At 41.3% G+C, this 26,230-nt stretch overlaps 1 protein-coding gene and 1 long non-coding RNA gene across 4 annotated transcripts in view; one reads left to right on the top strand and one right to left on the bottom strand.

The window, feature by feature from the left end:
• The first annotated feature begins 1,677 nt into the window (after positions 1-1,677).
• The window catches only part of FCRL5 (Fc receptor like 5), a 33,466-nt gene continuing 8,913 nt past the window's right edge, over positions 1,678-26,230 (top strand). For 2 of the 3 annotated variants that reach the window (XR_013381640.1, XM_077901221.1), the window contains exons 1-8: positions 1,678-1,830; positions 11,624-11,644; positions 12,844-13,098; positions 15,003-15,254; positions 15,533-15,820; positions 17,326-17,601; positions 22,661-22,939; positions 24,773-25,051. Coding sequence is in view for 2 of the 3 variants with exons in the window: in XM_077901221.1 (XP_077757347.1) it covers positions 1,800-1,830; positions 11,624-11,644; positions 12,844-13,098; positions 15,003-15,254; positions 15,533-15,820; positions 17,326-17,601; positions 22,661-22,939; positions 24,773-25,051 (1,681 nt within the window). In the remaining variant the exon portion in view is untranslated. The remainder of the gene's footprint in view (positions 1,831-11,623; positions 11,645-12,843; positions 13,099-15,002; positions 15,255-15,532; positions 15,821-17,325; positions 17,602-22,660; positions 22,940-24,772; positions 25,052-26,230) is intronic. The other variant, XM_077901222.1, reaches the window with a different exon arrangement.
• Positions 12,454-25,971, bottom strand: LOC144315908 (uncharacterized). Its single transcript, XR_013381644.1, has 2 exons — positions 25,860-25,971; positions 12,454-12,937 (listed from the first exon to the last, which is right to left on the bottom strand). It is a non-coding gene; the product is annotated as an uncharacterized LOC144315908 (long non-coding RNA).

Here is a 26,230-nt window from a genome sequence, read left to right as displayed (position 1 = left end):
GGACATCTGTAAGTAAATATAAACCCTTACTTATACACAAAAGTCAATTCCAGTGATACTATAGGTATAAAATAAAAGCAGAATAAAGTATAAAGTTTATAGGAAATAACAGAAGAATAGATTCAAGAGTTTGGAGTAGATAAAATTTCCTGAAAGGGACAGAAAAAGCTCTAACCATAAAGGAAAGGATTTATAAAGGGCACATCAGACTTATAATGGTGGTTTGTCAGAGGCTCTTATCACAGAGTGAACAGGCAGGCCACAGACCAGGAAAGATATCGCAATATGTATCCGAAAAAGGATCCATATCCAGCTTTAAAAGCCCCACAATACGAAATGAGAAAGACTGAAAAACAAGAGAAAAATGGGAAAGGATTTAAACGCATTTCACACACAAAAAAAGATTATCTACATTGCCAATTAAAATACAAAAGATGCTCAGTTCCAAAGTTCACCAGGCACACATTTGAAACCACACTGGGATTATCCCATCAGAAGGGCCAGAATTTACAAGACTACATGTTTTATCAATGTCAGCAAGGATTTTAGAGCAACGAGAACTCGCACACACACTGGTTGATGGGGTGTGGTGTGCATTAGCACAACCGCTTTGGAAAATAATTTAGTGGAAAATAATTTAATTTTAAATTATTAAAAAATAATTTTTTATCTTCTAAAAATATATGCAAGCTTTATGAGCCACTGATTCCACTCTCAGGTAAGTACCCAGTAGAAATGTGTCTACACATGCAGCAGAAGAAGCATCCAAGAATATTCATAGCAGCGCTGTTTGTATCCAATAACATGTAAAGGCTCTTCGCTCACATCTTCTGCTGGACTAAGATGGATTCGTTTCTATTTACCCATATATGCTTTTCTTGTCTCTGAGTACTGCAAGTGGGAGGTAGCATAATATATGTAAAGTGATGTGCATTTGTAGACATGAGATGTCCCCTTAGGAGGACCAAGGTATGGATCTAAAAAAGAAGGGGTAAGAAACATTATTTGAAAGGAAGAAACTGACGTTCCTCATGGTACTAATATCTTAAGGATCTTTGTTGACCAGGATGGAAACTTGACTTAAAAAGCTATAAAAGCAATACACTAACATTAATTTTTTAAAAATGCGACATAGAAAGACATAAAACAAATGTTTCCTTCCCATCCACAAGTTCACTATAACTACTATTTTAGGTATACTTTCCAGGAAAAAAGTATATTTCTATCGGTTTATGCACACATGAATTCTATTTTTTCACATGTTCCCCATTGGGACAATACCACATGTACCGATCTATTCATGTTTTCCTCTCCTCACTAACTAGAGTGGTGTTGCCTGCTTATCCATGTGGGTTTACCTCATTCTTAATGGCTGTATTGCGTGTTGTCATAGAGCTGTATCAGAATATTTGTAAACAGTCCCCTATTCATGATCTTTCATGTGTTCTTAGCATTTTGGCAATTATGAATGACGCTACCATAAACATTCTTTTAGACTATCTACACATACTTTCCTTAAGGTAATTTCCTAGCATTAGAAATGTGGGGACAAGGATATGTGCTTTTTTAAAACCCTAGCATTATTTTCTCACTTCGATCATAAGGCAGGAAATTTTGATTAGTAGTTAAAATGGGTACTTCCACTTCCTTTTTTCTAATTCACTAATGCATTCTGCTCTTTGAAAAAGAAATTTCTCAGATGTGCTCCTTGGGGCTGCTGTGACAGCGTACTACTCTAAGATCAAAACCAACGCTGTTACTCTTGAGAAAACCTCTCTTTTGGTCTCAGCCAGGTCTTCATGCTGCTGTGGGTGTCAGTGCTGGTCCTGGGTGAGTAGAACTGCCCGACAGGGGCCCCAGGAGGGCAGGGACAGTCTCTCTTTCCACCCTAGCCCCAGCCCTTCTTGGGGCTCAGATATTCTTTCCTGTGTGGGGAGATGATATTCTCAGGATTCACCCTACATCTCAGGGGCTTCGCTTCGCCCTTGAAGTTGAAGGAGTGGTCAGAGCTGAGATAAACCCTCAGTCTTACAAGAAGGAAACTCAATGACCACAACAGTTAAGAATCTCTTCATTGTTTTTCTACAATAAATATTACTTCATGAAGTCCAGAAGGTGTACGATGCTTGCTTGTTCAGTATTGCCTTCCTCACAGAAGACCTTCCTTTTCTCTCTGCAAAGGATACTTATTTACTGCTAGTATGACAAGCCCAGGTCCTGGTCCTGAGCAGGGGAGGCATGGTCTCTAGCACAAAGGATGTCTCCCTTTCCCAACACTTGAATACAAACCATAGCAGTGATGCGCAGATAAAGAACACGGGAAGGGAGAGAGTGGGACCCAGAGGGGAGGTGAGTAAGGCATGGGGAAAACCTAAAGCAAACAACATTCTTTTTCCCCAGGTCTTTTGAAGCATAAGTGACAAAAATTGTACATATTTAAGATGCAAAAGATGATATTTTCATATACATGTATTATTACAATAAGTACTATGATTGAGCTAATTAACATTTCTATCTTTTCACTTTACCTTTTGTGCGAGTGTTTGTAAGACCTCTCAGGATCTACTCTCCTAGCAAATTTCAAGTATATATTACCATTAACTCTAGTGACCATGTTATACATTTATTATTCTCTGCTTCTGCAAGTTCAGCTTTTTTAGATTCCACATAAAATTGAGGTCATGCAGTATTCACCTGGGTCTGGCGCATTTCATTGAGTGTAGTGTCCTCGGGGTTCATCCATGTTGTCACAACGGCAGGATTTCCTTCTTTTTCGAGGCTGATTGATACTCCATTTTGTATCTATGCCATGTTGTCTTTATCCATTCATTGATCAGTAGAGATTTAGATTGTTTCCATATCCCCACTATTGTAAAGGATGCGGCAGGTGTCTCTTCAAGAAATAAGTATCATTTCCCTTGGATAGATATCCAGAAGTGGGATTGGTGGATCAAATGGTAGTTTAATTTTTAATTGTTTAAGGAAACTACATACTGTTTTGCCTAATGTCTACTCCAAGTGCATTCTCACCAGCTGTGCACAGGGTTTCTTTTCTCCGCTTCCTAGCCAATGCTTGTTATCTTTTATCTTTATGATAATAGTCAATCTGGCAGATGTGAGATCATGTCTCATTGTGGTTTTTGATTTGCATTTCCTTGATGATGAGTGATGTTGAGCATCTTTTCATGTACTATTGGCCATCTTCTATTAAGAATATCAATATCAATTCTGGTCCCTACCTATTTTTTAATGAGGCTATTTGTTTTCTTATTGTTGATTTGTTAGAGTTCCTTATATATATTAGATATTAACCTTCTTTATCAGATATGTGGCTTACAAATGGCTTTCTCCCATTCTGTAAGTTACCTCTTCATGCTTATTTCCTTTGCTGTGCAAAAGCTTTTTATTTTGATGCAATTCTATTGGTCTATTTTTCTCTTGTTCCTTGTGCTTTTGGGGTCACATCCAAAAAATCATGTCCCAGACCAATGACAAGCTTTCTCCCTATATTTTCTTCTGGAAATTTTATTGTTTTGGGTCTTATATATAACTCATTAATATACTTTAAGTTTATTTTTGTACATGGTGAGATATAAGGGCCCAATTCTTTTTCATGTGGGTATTCAGTTTTACCAGCACATTATACAGAAGACTATTCCTTCCCCACTGTGTGTTCTTAACACTCTTGTTAAACACTAGTCAATTGTAAATGTGTGGATTTATTTCTGGGTCCTTGATTCTGTTTCATTGCTCTATATGTACTTTTATGCCAGTTTTGGATTACTATAGCTTTGTAATATAGTTTGAAATCAAGCAGTATGATTTCGCCAGTTTTGTTTTTGTTCAGTATTGCTTTGACTCTCGGGGGGGTTTTTTTGCGACTCCATATGAATTTTATTATTCTTTTTTCTGTTTCTGTGAAAAATGCCATTGGAATTTTGATAGGGATTACAATGAATCTGTAGATTTCTTTGTATAATATGGACATTTTAACATATTAATGTTCCAAGCCATAAACACCGAATGTCTTTATTTTTATTTGTGTTTTCTTTAATTTCTTTCAATGTTTTGTAGTTTTCAGTATCCAGATTATTCACTTCCTTGGTTAAATTTACTCCTAAATATTTTATTCTTGTTGATGCTATAATAAGTAGGATTGTTTTCCTGTTTTCTTTTTCGAATAGTTTCTTGCGAGTGTATGGAAATGTAACTCATTTTTGTGCATTGACTGTGTCTTTCAACTCTACTGAATATGTTTATTAGTTTCAACAGTTTTTTGGCAGACTCTTTTTTTTAAAAGATTTTATTTATTTATTCATGAGAGACACAGAGAGAGAGAGAGGCAGAGACATTGGCAGAGGGAGAACCAGGCTCCATGCAGGGAGCTCGATGTGGGACTCCAACCCAGGATTCCAGGATCATGCCCTGAGCCAAAGGCAGACGCTTAACTGCTGAGCCACCCAGGCGTTCCTTTTTGGCGAATCCTTAGGGTTTTCTATCTATTATATACTACAATGTGCAAACAGAGACAATTTTACTTCTTCCTTTCTGATTTGGATGTCTTTTATTTCCTTCTTGCCTAGTTACTCTGGCTAAGACTTCCAGCACTGTATTGAATAGAAGTGACGAGAGTAAGCATTCTTGCCTTGTTCCTGATCTGAAAGGAAAAACTTTTAGCTTTTCACTGTTGACTATGATGCTATTTGTGGGTTTGTCATATATGAGAGATAATTCTCTTCTATACATAATTTGTTGAGACTTTTTTTTATCATGAAAGTATGTTTAATTTTGTGAAATGCTTTTTATGCATCTATTGAGATGATCCTTAGATTTTTATCCTTCATTTTGTTAATGTAGTGTATCACATTTATTGCCTTGCACAAGTTGGGTCATCCCAGGGGTAAATTACACATGATCCTTTTAATACTCTGTTGAATTGAGTTGGCTAACATTTCACTTCATTTTAGGGCTTTTAAAATCTATGCTTATCAGAGATATTGGCCTGTGATTTTGTTTTCTTGTAGTGTACTTGTTTGGCTGACCTCATAAAGTATGTTTAGAAGTGTTCTCTCCTCTGTTTCTTTGGAAGAGTTTGAGAGGGTTGGAGTTAATTCTTTAAGTGCTTGGTAGTATTCACCAATGAAGTCATCTGGTTCTGGGCTTTTCTTTGTTGTTGTTTAAAATTCATTTGAGATAGATAGATAGATAGATAGATAGATAGATAGATAGATAGAGTATGAGTGAGGGGAGAGGCAGGGGGAGAGGGAGAGAATCTCAAGCAGACTCCCCATTAAGCAAGGAGCCTGGCTTGAGGCTAAGTCTCATGACCCTAAGCTCGTGACCTGAGCAGAAATCAAGAGTCAGCTGCTTAACTGACTGAACCAGGCAGGCACCCCTTTGTTGGGGGCAGGGGAAAATTTGATTAACAATTAAATCTCCTTACTTGTATGTTCAGATTTTCTATTTATTCATAATCCAGTCTTGGTAGGCTGTATGTTTCTAGAAATGTATTGATTTCTTCTAAATTATTCAATTTGTTGGTGTATATTGTTCATGGTAATATTTGTTTATATTTCTGTGGTTTTGGTTTTAATGCCTCCTCTTTGATTTCTGATTTTATTTGAGTCTTCTCTCGTTTTTCTTGGTCTATCTAAAAGTTTGTCAATTTAGTTTATCCCTTTTTAAAAATAGCTCTTAGTTTTGTTGCTCTTTTCTATTATTTTTTATTTTTATTTGATTTATTTCTCCCCTAATTTTTATTATTTTCTTTCCTCTGCCAACTTTGGGCTTCTTGAGGTGTAAATTTAGGTTTTTTACTTGAGAGCTTTCTTTTTATTAAAGTAGGCATTAATCACTACTAACTTTTAGAATTGCTTTACTATATTCCATAATTTTTACTATGTTGTGTTTCTATTTTTGTTTCTCTCAAGATATTTTCTTGAAAGATTTTATTTATTTATTCATGAGAGACACAGAGAGAGAGGCAGAGAAACAGGTAGAGGGAGAAGCAGCCTCCCCACAAGGGGTCCAAAGTGGGATTCAATCCTGAACCTCTGGGATCATACCCTGAGCCAAAGACAAATGTTCAACCACTGAGCCAACACAGGCAGCCCTCTCAAGATATTTTCTGATTTTCCTTTCAGTTTCTTCTTTCATTCATTGATTGTTCTGGGGTGTGTTGCTTCATTTCCATTATTTGTGAACTGTCCAGTTTCATCCTGTTAATGATTTCTAATTTTATACAATTATGGTCAGAAAACTCAATCTCCTTAAATTTGAGACTTGTTTTGTGACCCATACATAATTTATGCTGGAGAATGTTTCATGTTCACTTGAGAAGAATGTGTATTCTGCTACTGTAGGATAGAATGTTCTGTATATGTCCATTAGGTTTACATATTAGATACACAGACTTTTTGTTCTACAGTGTTGTACAAGTCTGCCATTTCTTTATTGATTTTCTGTCTGAATGATCTACCCTCTGTTGAAAGTGGGTTATTAAAGTTCCCTACTATTTTGGATTATTACCTATTTCTTATTTCAGTTCTGTTATTTGTTTTATATATTTAGGCACTTTTTATGGGGTATATATATATTTATCATTGCATATCATCCTGATGAATTTCCCAGTTTATCATTCTATAATAACTTTCTTTGTCTCTTGTTACAATTTTTTACTTAAAATCGGTTTTGTCTGACAAAAGTGTAGTCACTCTTGCTCTCTTTTGGCTACCATTTGCATGGAATATATTTTCCATCCTTTTACAGTGAGTCTACTTGTGCCTAAAATGAATCATTTATAGACAGCATACAGTTTTATTATTTTTATTCATTCAGCTATTCTGTGTTTTTTATTGGAAAATTTAATACTTTTACATTAAAAGTAGTTATTGAGAGGTAAGGACTACTATTGCCATTTTTTTCATTGTTTTCTGGTGACTTTGCAGTTCCTTTTTATGTTCTTCCTCTCTTATTGTCTTCCTTTGTGATTTGATTTTTTTTTTTTTGTAGTGGTGTGCTTTGATTACTCTCTTTTTTATCTTTTGTGTACTTACTATAGTTTTTTTTTCTCTTTGTGATTACCATGAGGCTTATATAAAACATCTTTTTTTTAAGATTTTATTTATTTATTCATGATAGTCACACAGAGAGAGAGAGGCAGAGACACAGGCAGAGGGAGAAGCAGGCTCTATGCAGGGAGCCTGACGTGGGATTCGATCCCAGGTCTCCAGGATCGCGCCCTGGTCAAAGGCAGGTGCCAAACCGCTGCGCCACCCAGGGATCCCTAAAACATTTTATATAACAGTCAATTTGAGCTAAGAAATTTATTTCAATCACATATAAAAACTCTATACTTTTACTTCTCCCTCCCCACATTTTGTTATTAATGTCACAATCTGTATATTATATATTGTTTATACATTAACAAATTATTGTAGCTATAGTTATTTTATACTTTTGTCTTTTAAAACTTCTACAATAGTTAAAAGTGATTCTATATCACCATAAAGTATGCTATGGTCTGAGTCCCCCCAAATTTATATGCTAAAATTCTGACCCATCAGGTGGTCAGTATTAGGAGATATTGGGGCCTTGGGAGGTGATTAAGTCTTCAGAGCAGAGCCATCATAAATGAGATTAGTACACCTATAAAAGAGGCGAGAGAAAGCTCTCACACCCTTCTGCCTTGTTACATGAGAAGGTGGATGTCTATGATGAAGCAGGCCCTCACCAGAAATGAATCTACTGATGCCTTAATATTGTACTTTCCCATCACCAAAACTGTGAAAAATAATTTTTTGTTGTTTATAAGCCACTCACTATGGTATTTTTGTCATAGAAGATTGAAGGACTAAGATACTGTGTTTAGAGTATTCTGAATTTGACAATACATTTACCTTTACCAAGGAGTTTTATACTTCTGTGTGTTTTTACTTTCCTAATTAGTGTCCTTTCATTGGTGTCCTTGAAGAACTCCTTTTTGCTTTTCTTGTAAGGCGGGTCTAGTGGTGGTTAACTGCCCCAGCTTTTGTTTGTCTTGGAAAGTCTTTATCTCTTCTTTATTTTTGAAGGACAGCTTTGGTAAGTATAGTATTTTGATTGGCAGGGTTTGTTTTTTTTTTCCTTTCACTTTTTTGAATATATCATCCCATTCTACCCTGGTCTACGGTATTGCTAAAGAAATCCACTGTAAGTTTTATGGGGATTTCTTTGTATGAGATTCCTTAATGAGTCATTTTTCTCTTACTGATTTCAAAATTCTCCTTATCTTTGACTTTTGAGAATTTAAATATGATGTGTCTTGGTTTAGACTTTTGATGTTCAGCCTCTTGGAGGTTCTTTGGGCATCATGAATCTGGATACACATTTCCCTCCCCAGATTTGGGAAGTTTTCAGTCATTATTTTTTAAAATAATCTTTCTGCTTTTAGTCTCTGCTTCTTCTGGGACTTCAATAATATGTGTATTGATTCACTTGTTGTTCCATCAGTCATTCAAGTGTTTTTTACTTTTTGTAGTTCTTTCTTCTTTTTGTTCTTCTAACTGGATAATTTCAAATGCCCTGTCTTCAAGTTTGCTTATTCTTTCTCCTGAATGATCAATTATGCTGTTGAAGGTCTTTATAGAATTTTTCATTTCAATCATTTTATTCTTTAGTCCCAAGATTTCTGTTTCTTCTTTATGTTTTCTATTTCTTTGTTAAAGTTCTCATTTTGTTTATGTATTATTTTCCTGATTTCACTTAGTTGTTTCCATTTATAGCTCACTGAGCTTCTTTAGGACTATTATTTTGAATTCTTTGTCAAGCAGTCAGTGGATTCCTTTTCTTTAAGGTCAGTTGCTGGAGCTTTATTAATTTCCATTGATGTTCTCATAATTGCCTGACTCTTCATGATCTGTGTAACTTTGCATTGATGTCTGTGTATTTAAAAGATCAGATACCTTCACAGATTGCTTTTGGCAGGTAAATACCATCTACTGATTCCCTGGACTTAAAAGACTACCTCCAGGATCATAGCTGAGCATGGCTGTTGCTGGATCTGCAGTTGAGTCCATAATTAGCAAGCCTGTTATCAGGGGCATTAATGTGTGTGATTTTTGCTGAGTCCCTGAGTTTTCTCCCACTGCGTTTTTAGGCTGATTCCTGGATGGCCAAGTCTACCTCTAGACTGCAGTAAAGTGGGACTGGAACTGGGTCACAGGACTGCTTCATCAACAGCAGTCAGGTCTGAGATCAGTGGGCCAGCTACTGGGACATGGACAGAAGTTGTTCCTCTTGAGCTCCTTGGCAATAGGATCTAGAGGCAAGACCATGGACAAATAAGACTAGAGTTGAGTCACAGAAAGATAAGGCAGGTATGGGTCTGCAGGTGGGCTTATAGTCAGTGAGTCTTCTACCAGGGCATGTACTTGCCTTCTCAAAGTGATCTTCCTTAGTCTTGGGCTGCAGTGGGATTTTGCAATATCCTACCTGGGTCTCAGAGTGTCACACTTTTATCTGTGGGTATCTGCTGCCAAATATGTATTTTTGTGGGAGATACAAGCTGGGGAACTCCTATTCTATCACCTTCTCATGTCATTTATGGTACTTAACATTCTAATTGCAACTCTGGGTGTGTTTCAGTCACTATCAATTCATATATAAAAATCATTTGTTTTTACCAAAGCTGAAATTATTAGAATAAAATGTATTCATTCATTCATTCATTCATTTAACAATAATTTTGGTAACATTTATACCCAGCACTGTACTGGGTGCTGAGAATGATGGGAGAGCATGGGAGGCAGCATTTCTGTGCTTAGGAAGCTCATGGTATAAAAGGGCCTCCAGCCAGTCCAGTAGTGTACAAGAAACATCCACCTAACAGGATCTCAGTTAAATAATTGTCCAAGTTACCAATGATGGTGCAAGCAAATAATACTATATAACAAGTAGCTGGTAATGACTCCATGAAACACAGGTAGACTAGGAAGTGGAGGGTGCAGGAGTGGGGCATAATATAAGAAAAAAGACTCCATAGTTGGAAGCTGCATGAAATACTCCATAAATAGGAAATACATACCAATGTGGTACCAACACAAAAGGGCAGGATAGGGTAATGGTGAGGAGCACATGCTTTGGGGTCAAACAGGACGTGTTCAAACAAATGGTTCAAAATTCCATTCTGCTGCCTACCAGCTACTTAAACCAGCTTATGGCCTGTAAAATAGTTATAGTCATAGAACTTACTTCATATGGATATTGACAAGATTACATAAAATAATATATGGAAAATCTACCACATAGGAAACAGAAACAATTTAGCTACATTAAAACAGCACAAATTCCATGGTAACCAAGATATTTTGATAAAGGCAAATGATCCACTGTTCTCTAGAACATTTAGGTTTAGATTACTTCTCCATCAGCCTCATGTGGAGAGATACAATATCTTTCTTGCTTACTGATGGATTTCCTTTGCCCTATCCAGTCCCTGACATATAGTTGACATTTCAAAACTTTCTGTTGAATAAACCAAATCTGTCCCTCATCTGAAATATCTAAGCAATTTATAAATATGCCAATTTTGCCTCCTCTGTCTTCCCATTACCCATTTCTCAAGCCTGTGTCCTCCTATCCCTATTTACTGACCTAGTTACTTAATTTGTTACCCAATAAATATTTATGGAATATATCTTATATTCCAGGCACTGTTACAGATCCAGGGGGGGAGAGGGGACATATGATGAATATAAGAAGTTTTTGCTCTCATAGAGCTTGTATTCTAGAGAAGGGAGAGTAAACAAAGTAAAGAAGCAAATAATTTTTGTTAAACACTCTGAAGAAAATTAAACATCATATTCTATTTCCCTTCCTTCTAATCAGTCTCCCTGCTTCACATCTGGTCTCACTGATGTCTACCCACTGTCATAACACCCCATCTAAGTTTCAAATTCTAACCTTGTCACTCTCTACTTGAAGATTTTCCATGCCTCCCAGCTATAATAAAACTGTAGCTTTTATAATAAAATCATTGCTACTTACCAACCATGATGTGAGCCCTGCATGCCTCTGTCACCAGATTCCCCCACATTTCTTACCTTCCAGAACTCCAGCTTAACCCCTGAACACCAATATTCTTTCTTCACTCTGTGTCCTTTCTGCCTTTATTACCCTCCCCATCATCTCTTGCCCTGTACAGAAGTCTTTGCCTGGTTGACTCCTATCTGTTCATTCCATTTTCTCAAACATCACTCTTTCAGGACCTGTCATAGCCCACCCCCTTCACCACACACTCACACTCACCCCACACACTGGCAGGAGTGGTTCTTCTGCCTGCAAGATGCCCTATGTGTACTTCTATTGCACAAACATTCTGTATTATAATTATATTATTTTGCTTCATGTTTCTGCTTCCACTTCCTGTCAACTTCTACCAGCAGGTACCATTTTTTGTTCATTTTAGAAGTCCAAGCACAATGACTAGGATATAGAGAGATACTTGACAAATGTGTGTCAAATTTTTTAAAAATGAATTTCTAATTAAAGAAATGATAATGGATAGAAAAAAAGTAGGCATAACTTTTGAAAACCCAAGGAATCCTTACTTTGTTTTCATCTCTGGCTCTTTCTGTTTTTGCAGCTCCTGTCAGTGGACAATTTGGTGAGTTCTCCTTCCTTTTGCTCTTCAGTGTCCTTGGATAAGAGTGTCTCCTTAATAAATATGAGGAATTTGCAATAGCTGTCTGAAGATCTCTAATATATCCTATTCTTGCTGAAGGGATGTGAAAGTGTTATGTGCTCTATTGGCATCACTCAATGGTCAGGATAGCCATGTAGCTACCTTCACTCTCCCTGGAAGAACTGACAAATGCACAAGCAGCTCCTGGTCTTGGGAAGGCCCTGTGCTTACCCTAGTTGCTGATGGACCTCACCCAACCAGACAGAACATGTTCAACTCCGTGGTAAACGTGTAGGATTTGAAATAGAGTTTTCTCCAATCAGCAAGCTAGAAAGACTCTGAAAACATCACACTGTGAAGATAGTGGCAAGAATATTACACTCTCTATAGTGTTAGTAATGTGTGGAAAACAGAAGAACATCCAAAAAACTGGTCCCTTAAAAGGAAAAAATGCACAAAAGAAAAAGGGATTGGGAGAGAAGAAATATTATCTGTATCACACATGTTCTTAGTTCTGACTCTTACTGCCACTCTTTGGTCAGAGAGTGTCTTGAATGTTTGAGGACCCATTAATAGCAAGGAAGACCTACAACCTCTGCTCTTGTCCAAAATCAGCTGGCCTAGGATTTCATTCTTGTATGGGTCACCTCTGGATTCCAGTGGTTGATTTGTCCATTCCTTGCTCTGCTACAATTAGCTATGATGAGAGTTTCAGGGCATCTGAATTGTTATCTGTGAAATGAAGGTGTTAAACAAATCAATCTCTCAAGCTTTACTCAGTGCCAAAATCCTCAGAAAATATGATTTATTCTTTTAGGGAAAGTGTAAACCTGTGATTTACACAATTCTTTGGGAGGTTCTTATGAATTTGTGACCATGATGCCGTGTTGGGGCAAGGGTGGCTTTCTGTAGGATGCTTGCCAGAAATTAGCCATTTCTCCCACTGACATTTGGCAGTTAATCCTGCTGGTGTTGCCTTCTTGAAATAATTTTGTTCATTGCCATCCCTGAGCAACCATCCTTCCCTGGGGGCTCTGGTCAATAGCTTTGATCAATCCCTGACTTTCCCAGGCAGCTTCCTTGGGGATTCTCCAAAGCCTGGTTCTTAGGTTTGACCCACAGACAACTGCAGTGGGAACCATACGGGTCTCCATCTTAGATGCTGTCTCTTTCTTCCTCAGAAGCTGTACCCAAAGCAGTGATTTCCCTCCATCCTCCATGGACCGTGTTCTTCAAAGGAGACGCAGTGACTCTGACTTGCCATGTATCTCACATCTACACAGCAAAAAACAGAGAATTGTACCAATGGTACCTTGGGACAGAAATACTACGTGAAATCCCAGGAAACACCCTCAAGGTCCAGGATTCTGGAGAGTACAAATGCCAGACCCAGAATTCGCTTCTAAGTGACAGTGTGACATTGATTTTTTCTACAGGTGAGAAAAAAGTGAAAGAAATAAAAATTTTAGAAACTATACAATTATGCAGGATCTGCCTTATAGTTACTGAATTCAAATCTATAAAGATAGGACCCAGGTAAAAGGAAAGTTTTTAAATTTTGTATTTAAATTAAATTTAGTTAGCATATATAATATTATTGGTTTCAGTAGAATTTAGTGATTGGTCAATGCATATAACACCCAGTGCTCATTATATCAAATGCCCTCCTTAATGCCCATCACCCAGTTACCTTGTCTCCGACCCACCACCCCTCCAACAACCCTTAGTTTGTTTGCTACAGTTAACAATCTCTTATGGTTTACCTCCTTCTCTGTTTTTATCTTATTTTATTTTTTCATCCCTTACCCTATGTTCATTTGTCTTGTTTCTTAACTTCCACATAGGAGTGAAATCATATGGTATTTGTCTTTCTCTGACTGACTTATTTCACTTAGCATAATACCCTCTAGTTCCACACATGTCATGGCAAATGGCAAGATTTCATTCTTTTACATGGCTGAGTAATATTCCATTGTGTATATACACCATATCTTCTGTCAATGGATATCTGGGCTCTTACCATAGTTTGGCTGTTGTGGGCATTGCTACTATAAACATTGGTGTGTATGTGATTCAGGCAAAAGAGAAAATTTGAGAAGTAATTTATTTGAATGGTTTCTGAATCTATATATAGTTTTAAGCTTATAAAATTTTCTTGGAATAATAAGCAACATGAGGATTTTTCATATAGATAGACGACTGAGGTACAGCTGACCCATGAACAACATGGATGTGAACTACACAGATCCACTTACATGCGTTTTTTTTTATAGGACAGATCTATAAATGTATTTTCCCTTCCTTATGATTTTCTTAGTAATAATTCCTTCTGGTGTACTTTGAAGAATAGAGAGTATGGACACCTTACTGGCTCAGTGGTTGAGCATCTGCCTTCAGCTCAGGTCGTGATCCTGGGGTCCTGTGGTGGAGTTCCACACTGGGGTCCCTACAGGGAGACTGCTTCTCCCTCTGCCTATGTATCTCTCATAAATAAATAAGATCTTTTTTAAAAAGAATATAGCCTATAATACAGAAAACATACAAAATATGTGTTAATTGACCATTCATGTTATCAGTAAGGCTTCTAGTACAGCTGGCTATTAGTAGTTAGGTTTTGGGGCAGTCAAAAGTTATACTCTGACTTTCCACTGCATTGTGCAAAAATCAACTGTATACAGAAAGCAAGAGAGAAGGAAGAAAGATTTTTATTTTTTCCTGTGTCCTAAAGCCACCTGTTTTGAATGTGAAGCAGTTATACTGCTATTTGATTTCATGAACAAGGAAGCAATATAGTAACAAAGAACAAATAAGATGCTTACCCTCTTTGAACTGGTCATACCCCTCTTTTAAGAATTTACCTACTGAAATCATAGATATGCTCCCCCCAAATTGAATAAATGTGAATAGTCAAGAAACAGAAAAGTATTAAGTAAATTACATCACATCACATTGAGAGAAAACTCAGAGGCCGTTAGAAGCCAGGTTCAGTGACAATATCAATGGCAAAGAAAAGTGTTCATAGCACAGTAAGTGAAAGAACAACTTGTCAAATATGTAAACACTATTCTAATTTCATAAAGAAAACAGAGTACACACAGACACTCATGGATGTACACATGGAAAAGAGTATGCCCAACTGAGAAGAAGTTTTTACTTACATTTCTGCTTTTCAAGTTTTCTCAGGGCATATGTGTTCATTTTTAAATCAGAAAAAAAATAATTATAATTATTTTATGCATTTCCCCCCATCCCCAATCCTACAAAATCTGTTTGAAATACTAATGACGAGAAGGAAGAATCAGTGGAGGGGACCAAGTGACTGGCCTTGTGTTTCTTGCAGCTAAACTGATCCTGCAGGCTCCCCCTTCCGTGTTTGAAGGTGACTCTGTGACTCTGAAATGTCAAGCAAATGTAGACCTAGCCCTGAAGAACAAGTCCCTGTACAAGAATGGCAAGATGCTAAAGATCCTTGATGAAAGCTCCAGCTTCCATATTCAACAAGCAGGTCTGAAGGACAATGGAGAATATCACTGTGCTGGATCTGAGATCAATTGTTCTTTTTCTTCAAACAGAATAAAAATCCAAGTCCAAGGTAAATACCACATTACTTGTGAGAAGGGTTCATGGAAGGAAGGTCCCTGAGGTGGTAGAGGGTGAGAAGTGGGGGCTGGGACACCACCAAACCTCAGACCTCATGCCTGCAAGAATCAGAGAAAGCACAAGAGTGCTTCAAGCGGAAGAATGTTGGGATCCTAAGTGGCACTCCATCTTTGCCTGCTCTGCTCATGGCTGTGGCAGACGAGCTGTGTCTCTCTCCAAAGCAGTTCCAGGCCTCACTTCTCTGGGGAATGTTGTGATCCTTCTCTCTAGAGCTGTTTCCACATCCTGTGCTGAGGTCCAGACCCTCCTGGACCACCTCTGGGAACCAACTGACCCTGACCTGTGAGACCCAGCTCCCACCTCAGAAGTCAGATGTCCAGCTCCAGTTCCGCTTCTTCAAAGATGGCCAGATTGTGGAGGAGGGCTCAAAGAACTTTCTGAAAATCCGGAACCCCTCCAGTGGGATGAACAAAGGCCCATCATATTACTGGTGTGAGGCGCACACAGTGACTTCCAATGTCTGCAAAAAGAGCCAGAAATCCCAGATACACGTGGAAGGTGGGTGCCTGTCGGGGCTGAGATTTGCTAGGAAGAGTAGGGCAGAGTCACATGGCAGCCTTGATTTTCCTGTCAATCAAAAAAAGCCCCACCACTCCTGGTTCCAGTCCTCTTGCTGCTACCCAACCCATCACTCCCCTTACCTGCTGCCTGCCTCTTCCCCAAGTCACCTGCTCATCTGCTCCGTTGCCTCACCCTAAACACCACAGGCTGCATGGCTTGAGAAACAGAACTGTGTTCTCTGACAGTTCTGGGGGCAACAAGTCCAAGACCAAGTGCCAGTAGACTGGTGTCTAAAGGGAGCTCATTCTGTCCTGCAGTTTGCCATCTTCTCGCTGGGTCCTTAACTGGTCTTGTTCCTCTCACTTCCTCCTCTCTGAAGATTCCAGCCTTATCTGATTAGGGCCCCACCCTAGGGCCTCCTTCAGCCTGAATTATCACCTCAAAGGCCTCATCACCAAATACAGCCACACTAGGAGTTAGGGCTTCAACACATGCATTTTCAAGGGATGGCGTTCAGCTGATAACACAACCCGATGTCTCCACGGGTCAATCTTGTGGGTCTCATGCTTTGTCCAGCTCAGGACCATGACACCCCTCATTGTATCTGCAGGATCTCTCCCTCCCTCCCTCTCTTTTCTCTCTTTCCCTTTCCCTCTCTCCCTGCCTGTCTCCTTCTGTCTTCCCCAGGGATAAGGAAGTATCTATTTCCCAGATATCGGTTAGTTGTTGACAATACCCAACATGTCCCCCCTGGTGGGATACAGAGATGGGTAGTAAAATCATGGTTACTCCAAAGATGTGGCCGGGATGAGGAGAATCACAGAGACCACCTCTCTGTCACCAGTGCACTCAAAGCCACTGGGGCCGTCATGGCTCTGAGAGGTCACAGCTTCTACAGAGGTGTCCCTGCACTCAGGGCCAAGCACACCCCCAAGAAGACATGGGATTCAGTGCAGGGACCAGGACTCAAGAGACACGTCCAGGTCCTGGCTGGCTCTGGAAACAGCCTGCTGAGTGGCCACAGACAGGCCTCTGAGCTTCTTCCAGACTCGGTTCGCTCATCTGGAAACAGAGGGGCTCAGGCTGGTCTCAGGGAGAGCGTAGGGACAGAGGAGGGGGTCCTGGAAGAGTGTGTTTGAATCTGAAAAGAAGGATGAAGGGTGGATCCCTGAGGCCAGCCCCAGCAAGCAGAGAAGCAGAGAACAGGGACCGAGAGGGAGACCCTGGGGCTTGGGCAGGTGGAGGGGCAGCACTGCCAGGGTCAGAGGCAGGAGGAAGGAAGAGGTTAGGGCACGACCTGGAGGCACCAAAATAAAGGACTTCCTCCCCAAGAGCATCATTTACACTGGGAAATGGAAATGGGGTCGCCTCACAAGGAGGGCAGGGGGAGTAGGGGCAGAGGGTGACAGGAAAGGGAAGAGCCAGTGTCCAGGGCAGGGTGGAGACTGGCCATGGATGGAAATGCACAGGGGCACCTGCTGACCAACCTTTCTCTCCCACAGTCCCCGTGTCTCGTCCTGTCCTCACCCTCAGCCCTCCTAGGGCCCAGGCTCTTGAGGGACGTAGGGTGACACTTCACTGTGAAACCCGGAGGGGTTCACCCCCCATCCTGTACCAGTTTTATCACGGAGATGTCCTCCTGAAGAGCAGCTCAACCCATACTGCAAGAGCGTCCTTCAGCATCACTCTGACTGCAGAGAGCTCTGGGAAGTACTCCTGCACTGCCAACAATGGCTTCGGCCCCCAGCGCAGTGACACCAGGAGCCTCTCTGTCACAGGTAAGCCCTGGAGTCATGCCAGTCACTCCTCTCTGACTATTTTGTCCCTGTTTTACAGAAGAGAAAATCAAGGCCTCATGGGGTAAGTGGCGAGGCAATAGGTACACCAGGGGACTCCACTCTCGTTTTTTGCATTTTGCATTGTGGCTGAGCTTCTGCTTTTGCATTCAGTGCTTTGTGGCTGAGCTCAGGGGAGGTGACTCAGTTCTCACCTCTCACACTGAGCCCTTCAGAAGTATCTATGTCTCTTCCACTCCCTACCCCCCACCCATCTGGTGTGCCTGGCAGCTCCCTTTCTGTAGAACCAACTACCTGTGAGCTTCAGCCCTCCCCCAGCCCTGGCTCACCGGACCCCTAGATAGCTCAGCATACTCTCCAGCATTTGTCTGATGAATGTATTCCCTCAAAATATTTTCTCATAAGTTCAGTCCCCAAGGCAATTTTTCTTAACTCAGTGCACAGAAGCATTTCCTCCTCTCCCACTAACACTTGTACTCACATAGCTATAAGCACAGTCACATGGATAAGTAGCAGGCAAGCCCTCAATTTCTCGGGAGTTCCCAAGCACTTCAAATGCTAATAGGATGAGGGAAGGAGGAATGGCTTTCTGGAGTTCCCATGATCCTTCGTCTTAATCCATTAAAATAAATTTCATTTTACCGTATTATGTTTTTAAAGTTTTTCTTGAAGTATGACATACATTCAGAAAAGTATACAAGCCAGGGTTGGACAACTCATGGTGACTCATGTAACCACAAAAATGGTGTCTTGTTTGGAGTCATGTTGCTTCTATTTGCACTTGGATCTTCACTTATTAGAGAGTGAAAGTCCAGCAGTTCGTTGGTTTGTTTGTTTTTAAGAGAAGCAGAAGTATGACTGAAAAATCTTGAGTTGGGTTCATTAGACCATTCCACAACACAAGGAAATGGAGACTTCGGGTGTCCCCAGAGTGGAAGGGTTTGTTGTATGGACATCCAGGGAGTGAGAAAAACAAGAAAGATGATGCTTGCAGACCCATGGAAGAAGTGAGAGATGTCTCAGAATAGAATTTCTCAAACGCAGATTATATTGAAAGGTGATGGGCTAGAAGCTCTCATCGCTCTACTCACAGGCCACCAGCTATTTTCCTTCTGTCCCTGCTCATCATCCCTGCTGCTTCCAAGCATCCTCCACTCCATTCCCTCTCTGTCACGACTTTTCTTGACTCAGAGCTTCTGCAACACCAGCATCGACTGCTCAACTTTTGAGTGTGACCCCTTGGTCTATATTCCACCTTCTGCCCGGTCTGCCAATGCTGAGTGGCTCACTGTCAAAGCAGTGACTAACGGGTCAAACTGGATGGGCGTCTTGGCCTCCAAGCCACCACCTAGGCCACGGCTAGTGCACTGCCCACTTCTAGCCCAACAAATATGGAGATGACATGCACATAATGAAGCATATTTCAGAAAATGCTTGTTTTAGGGAACTATATGCACAGTACAGATCTGAGGTTTCCTAGAAAGCTCCAGGGTACCTGAAAAACACTTGGGCCATCGGATCTAACTATGAGTCAGAAAATCTGAGTTCTAACTCTGGCTATGAAAACAACTAGTTCGTAATTTGGATAAAACATTCAAACTCTCTTTGTCTTACTGTTGTCACATTGTATTGGAAGTTAGATAAGGCATCCAACCCCAGAGTTCTGTGATTTGAGTTGGAACAGGAACCCAAAGGCCAGGAATTCATGAAGCTCTGGAAGAAGCTGAAGTGAGGAAGAATGAGTGTGAGAGGCACCAGTCAATGCCCCAGAGAAGACAGCCAGGGAAAACTGTGCACGCTGCCAAACTGGGTTCGTTTACCTGGCCCAGCAAGCAAGACTGCCACCCTGACAGAGCTTCATCTTGGCTCATGGGGAAGCTGGGGGAGGCACCTAGAGGGCTGGAGGATTGGGTTGTAGTCAGAACGTGAGTACAGCTGGAGGCAGTGGCTGGTGAGGGTGCAAATTGGTGATGTGCCAGTCTTAGGGACACATGAATCTGGGTACAGATGGTCTTATCTTTAAGCATATGGATCTGAAGGATCCCTGGCTCGTTGATAACCCTTGTTTTAGATCATGAAAATCAAGAATGACCAAAAGAAAGACATTCCCCCAATGTTAATTGTGGAGTAAAGAGATTATTCAAGAAGTTTAAGTGCTTTGAGATCCCAATTTCAAAGCCAGCCTGATCTATCTAGGAACACCCCCAGCCCTAAAGCATCCTCCATCCCATTATCAAGTTTCATTTTCTTCTCAAATTTATCAATACTGAAATCTCTTTAACTCCTGTTTCTTGCCTTCCTCCCTCCATACCACAATATAAGGGTCAGGAGAGTGGAGCCAGATCACTTTGGGTTTCCATGACATCTCCATGCCTGTTTAGTGTCTGGCACAGTGTAGGCCCTCCATCAGCATTTACAATTCAATGAACAAAAAGTCTTTGAACTCAGATAAGGAAGAGAACATTGATCTGTACTTCTGCTTATATAAATAAGCAGAAATTAGTTAGCTCTAGATTAGCAAACAAGTTGTCAGGGAGCTGAGTAAGAAGCTTCACTGGGAGCCAGGCAGATATTCTGACAAAGCAATCTACTTTTTGAGGGAATATACCCCGAAGAAAAGGCAAAGAGATTTCATGGGAATGTGCTCTGATCTATCACCAGCCTGGATCACTGAAACACACACACACACACACACACACACACACACACACACATGCCCACGCCCAGACACACACTGCATTCTCAGGCAAATACAAGACAGTAAATATAACTTTATCCATTAAAGGATGAGTTATAAGCAAAAAGAAGCACAATATGGGAGACTTTGTATTTATGCATTTAAATTCATACAAGAGAAAGAAAGAACACCTAATACATAATATTTTTAAAAAGAAGAATTGCTATAGGAAACAAACAAAACAAACCCTACAAATTCTTCTAAATATTCTCAAGACAATTAAAAAAATATGGACTCTAATGGGAAAAAAACTACAAAAAGGAATAAACAGGTTAAAGAAGAGACAATGAGACAACACAAGAGATTTTAAAAATTGTCTAGCAGAGCTCAGAAGAAAAACCAAAAAACCCCACAAAGCTATTTTAGAAATGAAATCAAAATTTGAAACAGTAAGGTTAGAATGTATACTTCTGCAACTGTTCATCAAAAGAAGAATTAGTTTGAGAAAATGATATGGAATGTGAAGTAGAAAGAGATACCCAGAAATGAAGGCAACAAGAAAAAGATGTAAAATATGGAGATCAGACCATGAAGAAGCCTGTGGCATGTCTTAGGAAACCAAATTGAGGAGAAAAACAAAACTTTCTTCCTGAAGTGAAGAAAACCTGAATATATAGATGAAAAGATTACCCTAATGAGGCTACTGAATGTTGAGGTTAAACATCTGTGTCTGTGTGTGTGTGTGTGAGTGTGTGCATGTGAACACGGCAATCAATCAATAGTTAATAAATACATAAATACAGTCATCTCAGAAAGAAAAAAATATTGGACTGGTCTTAGACTTTCCACAGGAATCATTGTTAAGAGAGAGGAGTCACATCCAGATTTGTACTTTCAAGTGAGGAAAGAGAACTGAGAACAAATCCAAAAGTCATGCTCAGACATGCAGGGACTCGGAGAACTTAGTATCCATTAAACCTGCTTGGAAAATTACTTGATAAAATCCAGTGAGCCAAAACAGGAATCAATAAAAATAACTCAAAATGAGTTCACTTAATATAAAAAGTATACACTGAATTCTCTCAACCAGTGGTGCTCACGACTGGCTGCTGTGAGACTCACTTAGGAACTCTGAAAGCAAGCTCCTTACTAAGCCTCTCTCCAGACCAATTGAATTTAGAATCTCTAAGATGTGAACCCAGAATCAATATTTTTAAAACACATCCTTAGGTGAAAATATTGTACAAATAGGGCTGAAAACCACTGGTTTGGATATGAAAACAAAGGCTAATCAGCTGTGAGAGTTATGGTTACAGAAAGTGTCAAAAGTGTAAAAAATATATGTAACAAAGAAAAGTCAGTTGGTCTGAGGGAGAAGAAGAAATAAAAGAACAATTCTCTCATGATTATTATTCTTATTTCATGGTGGAGAACAAAAAGAATGACCAGATACGTTTTGAAAAATTAATTGACAATTAATTGTAAAAAAAATAAAAATTCCCATTTTGTCAATAATGGGTGAATCCTTTCCAGGCAGTAACTTCTCATTAATGGATTGTGGTTCACCAGCAGCTCCTGAAAAATCCACTGGTAGACCACAGGGTCTCCCAGATATGATGGGCGAATTGCTCAGATGAAATAACTATAGAATTTTGGATTAAGAGCAGAGAAGAGATAATAAGTAAGCCTCTGCAACTATCACGGATGAGAGTGTGGGCACAGGAGTTCTTGTATTCCCTTAGTGCAAGTGCAAACGGGTCCAAAGTTGTTGAAGAACAATCTAGCATGACATATGGTTCCTTAAAATGTTCATATTCCTCATCTCAGAAATTCCACTTCTAAGACTTGATCCTAAGAAATATGTACACAAATGTGCCATGATGGATATGCCGCTGGATGTGGCATTATTTGGAGCGAGAGAAAAAGGACATTCCCAGTCACTGGCAATGATGAATCCATACACTGGAATGCTTTGCACTTGTTAAAAAATCGTGCAGTAATTACCCCCAAATTATCAAACCGTGATTTAAAAGAGTCGCATTTTGTTGTGTATAAATTACAGATCAATGAAGTAGGTCTCTAAAGTGGATAAGATGGACCGTTAAGAATGATTTAGAAAGATGCTCATGATGTGTAGCTGAAGAAAAGAACCAAGCAGTAGAGCAAGAGGTGTACTGTGATCCCCTGCATGTGTGTGCATGTATGTTTTTACGTGTTTATTTGTGTGTTGTGGGAATGGATGTTCTTATACATAGAAAAGATCTAGAATGTGTCACAAATACTCTACAGAGGTAATCTCTGAAAATGAAAATAAAGGAAAAGTGAAAGATACTGATGTCAAATAACTCATTTTACTTCCCTCAGTCCCAGCATCCCGTCCCATCCTCACCCTCAGGGTGCCTGGGACTCGGGCCGTGGTGGGGGACGTGATGGAGCTTCACTGTGAGGCCCACAAGGGCTCTCCCCCCATCCTGTACCGGTTTTATCACGACAATGTGTTCCTGAGGAGCAGTCGGCCCCCCTCTGGAAGAGGAACATCCTTCAACCTCTCTCTGACCCCAGAACATTCCGGAAGCTATGCCTGTGAGGCTGACAATGGCCAGGGTGCCCAGCGCAGTGACACTGCCTCACTCAGGGTCACAGGTGAGTGGAGAGCTCCAACTGCACCCCACCTGGGGATCCACCTTCCCCAGTAGCTGAGATCGGAGGTCACGCAGGGCTGTTAGCATGGTGACATCACAGCAGGCCTGCTCCTGACAGCCTCCATCTGGCACCAACTCCTCTTGCAGACAAGCTCCATGTTGTACTCCAGAGCTCTGTCCTGCAAGCTCTGTCCTCTTCTCTGATCAATCTCCTTGCTCTGCATGGTCCTGAGGGTGTCATCTGTAAATGATTCCTAAACTTCTGGACACCTCTCACCTGAGCACCTGCAGATGCCACACCTCCACTCAAATGCCGCCAAAGCCCATAAGCCCAAGCATCTCTAAAAGCAATCTCATGGCATCCCCCTCCCAGACTCCTCCAAGTGTCGCTACTTCTGTAAGACAGTCCTTCATCGAGACACACAAGGTGAAACCCAGGAGCCTCCCTTGACCTTTCTCTCTCTTGTTCTTCAGAGCCAGTTGGTTATTAGGTCCTGTTGATTTTACTTGCTAAATATTTCATGGATCTTTTCTCTTGATCTGCACTGCCACTCTCCTTGTCAAACCTATGAGCATCTCCATTACGACCCGCCTCTCCACTGCACTTCTGTCCCAGTTCAATCCGTTTTGCATGCTGGGATCAGCATGCAGTCTTTTTAGAAGAGAAATTGGATAATCTCGTGCCCCTGTACAGATGCACTTACAGAACTCCATGGCTGTGTGAGGGAGGGCAAAGCCCTCCCCACAGCTTTTTTTTTTCCCCCACAGCTCTTAAAGCCGGGCCTCACTCTCCTATTCACACCACTTGTCAGACCCACCTGTCAGTGCTGCTGCCACTTTGTCTCAGTAATTTCAGGACTCCAGCCTTCTTCCTGATTCAGGGCCTTTGCACATGCTGCCTGCCTGCCTGGCATGCTCTTCATCACCATCTCTCTCTCTCTCTCTCTCTCTCTCTCTCTCTCTCTTTAAAGATTTTATTTATTTATTCATGAAAGACAGAGAGAGAGGCAGACATAAGCAGAGGAAGAAGCAGGTTCCTTGCAGGGAGCCCAATGTGGGACTCGATTCCGGACCCCAGGATCATGTCCTGAGCCAAAGGCAGATGCTTAACCACTGAGCCACCCAGGCATCCCTTCATCTCCATCTCTTCCTGGTTGGTTTCAAATGTCTCTGTGAAGAAGCATTTCTTGATCAGCCTTTAATGGATCAGGTCCCAGTACTGCATTTCACAGTACCCTGGTCTCTACTTTATACCAGTTGTCACTGTGTCCTTCTACATCCAGGCTTATTGTAATTATGGCCTGTCCTCTCCTCTGGACTGAAGCCTCTGGACAGTGGGGACTGGGTCTTTCTAGCTCACAGTATACCTCTTGGGACTTATTCATTGCATCATTATCTTTGATAAGTGAATGAATATGCAAAAGAGCAAATAAGTTGATCAGTACTCATTCTCTTGTGGTCTTCATTTCTGATGTAGCCCAGGCTCACAGTGACACCCTGGCTGCATGAATAACCAGTCTCTCTCATTCCTAGTTTCCATTGCACTGATTTCTCCTTCTCCCCAATTGTCTTTTGAGAAATCAAAAGAAAATTTAATCCTTGTTTTCAGATTCCCCACACACACGTGAGACTGCACACCCACGCACTGAGAAGGACACGGCACCACACCAATGTCATTGCTTCTTCAGATTAGAAGACATTACAGCTGGGTTCAGAATAATGTCAGAAGGACACTAAAAACTGAGGAAAACAGATCCTGGTTTGAAAAGTCTTTGCCATGGTGTAACATATTTAAACAGTGGGAACTGATGGTTAACTATTTTTCCTCCCTTAGTCCCAGCATCCCGCCCCGTCCTCACCCTCAGGGTGCCCGGGACTCAGGCCGTGGTGGGGGACGTGATGGAGCTTCACTGTGAGGCCCACAAGGGCTCTCCCCCGATCCTGTACCGGTTTTATCATGACGATGTGTTCCTGGGGAGCAGCTCTGCCGCCTCTGGAGGAAGAGCATCCTTCAACCTCTTTTTGACCCCAGAACATTCCGGAAGCTATGCCTGTGAGGCTGACAATGGCCTGGGTGCCCAACGCAGCGACACCGCCTCACTCAAGGTCACAGGTGAGTGGAAAGCTCCAACTGCGGCCCACCTGGGGACCCACCTTCCTCAGTAGCCGAGATCAGAGGTCCCACAGGGCCATTAGCACGGTGACATCATAGCAGGTCTGCTCCCAGCAGCCTCCATCTGGCAGCCCTGGATCTGCATTTCCAGGAACTTGCACCTTCCCTTTGCCTGCTATGCATTCCCTGGAAGCAACACTTTAGCCACTCTGACCAAAGGGTCCCTAACATAGAAGTCAAGGCTCTCAGTACACGAACTACATGATCAACCGACAATGATCAGCAAGGAGAGAAATGATCCGAGCAGCCCTTGTCACCTCAGAAGAATTTCGGTGGGCGTTCCTCTGTCTGATAACCCGTAAGAAGGCCAGCTCACTCTCTCACTGGCCCTTCGGTTTCTCTCTGGCTTCTCCTGGCCCATCCGGAGCAGCCCAGCCTCCCACCAGGAGCTCTGACTAGATTTCCTGCCGCCCTTCTCCTGACTTTTCACCTGTCCCTGTTGTGTTCAGCTCCGGCAGGGTCTCCCAGCTGGCCCTGTCACGGGCCAACCTCCCCCTCATGCCCCTCTCAGTGCAGCCTTGGCACCTCGCCCACCGCCTCCCCTCCACTCTGCATCCTGCTATCAGTCCACGACTATACGGTCCACACGGCTGATCCCCTCAACACTATGGCTTGTCATCAACCACATCAGCCACCACTGCCATGTACACCCGCTGCTCCGATAACCTGACCATAGCCCGCTGTCCTACTTGCTCCTTCAATTCTTCCCATCCCCCTGTTCTCAGACCCCAGCAGAGCCCCAGCTCACCGACACCTCTGCTCTCTCCCAGATACTCCGTGACACCCCCAGCTGCATGAATAACCAGTCTCTCTCGTTCCTAGTTTCCATTGCACTGATTTCTCCTTCTCCCCGATTGTCTTTTGAGAAATCAAAAGACAGTTTAATCCTTGCTTTCAGATTCCCCACACACTTGAGACTGCACACCCACGCATTGAAAAGGACACGTAGCACCACACCAATGTCATTGCTTCTTCAGATTAGAAGACATTACAGCTGGGTTCAAAGTAATGTCAGAAGGACACCAAAAACTAAGGGAAACAGATCCTGGTTTGAAAAGTCTTTGCTATGGTGTAACATATTTAAACAGTGGGAACTGATGGTTAACTATTTTTCCTCCC

Source organism: Canis aureus, chromosome 6 (genome assembly GCF_053574225.1).
Source record: "Canis aureus isolate CA01 chromosome 6, VMU_Caureus_v.1.0, whole genome shotgun sequence".
Lineage (NCBI taxonomy): Eukaryota > Metazoa > Chordata > Mammalia > Carnivora > Canidae > Canis > Canis aureus.
This window is presented reverse-complemented; position numbering and strand designations above follow the sequence as displayed.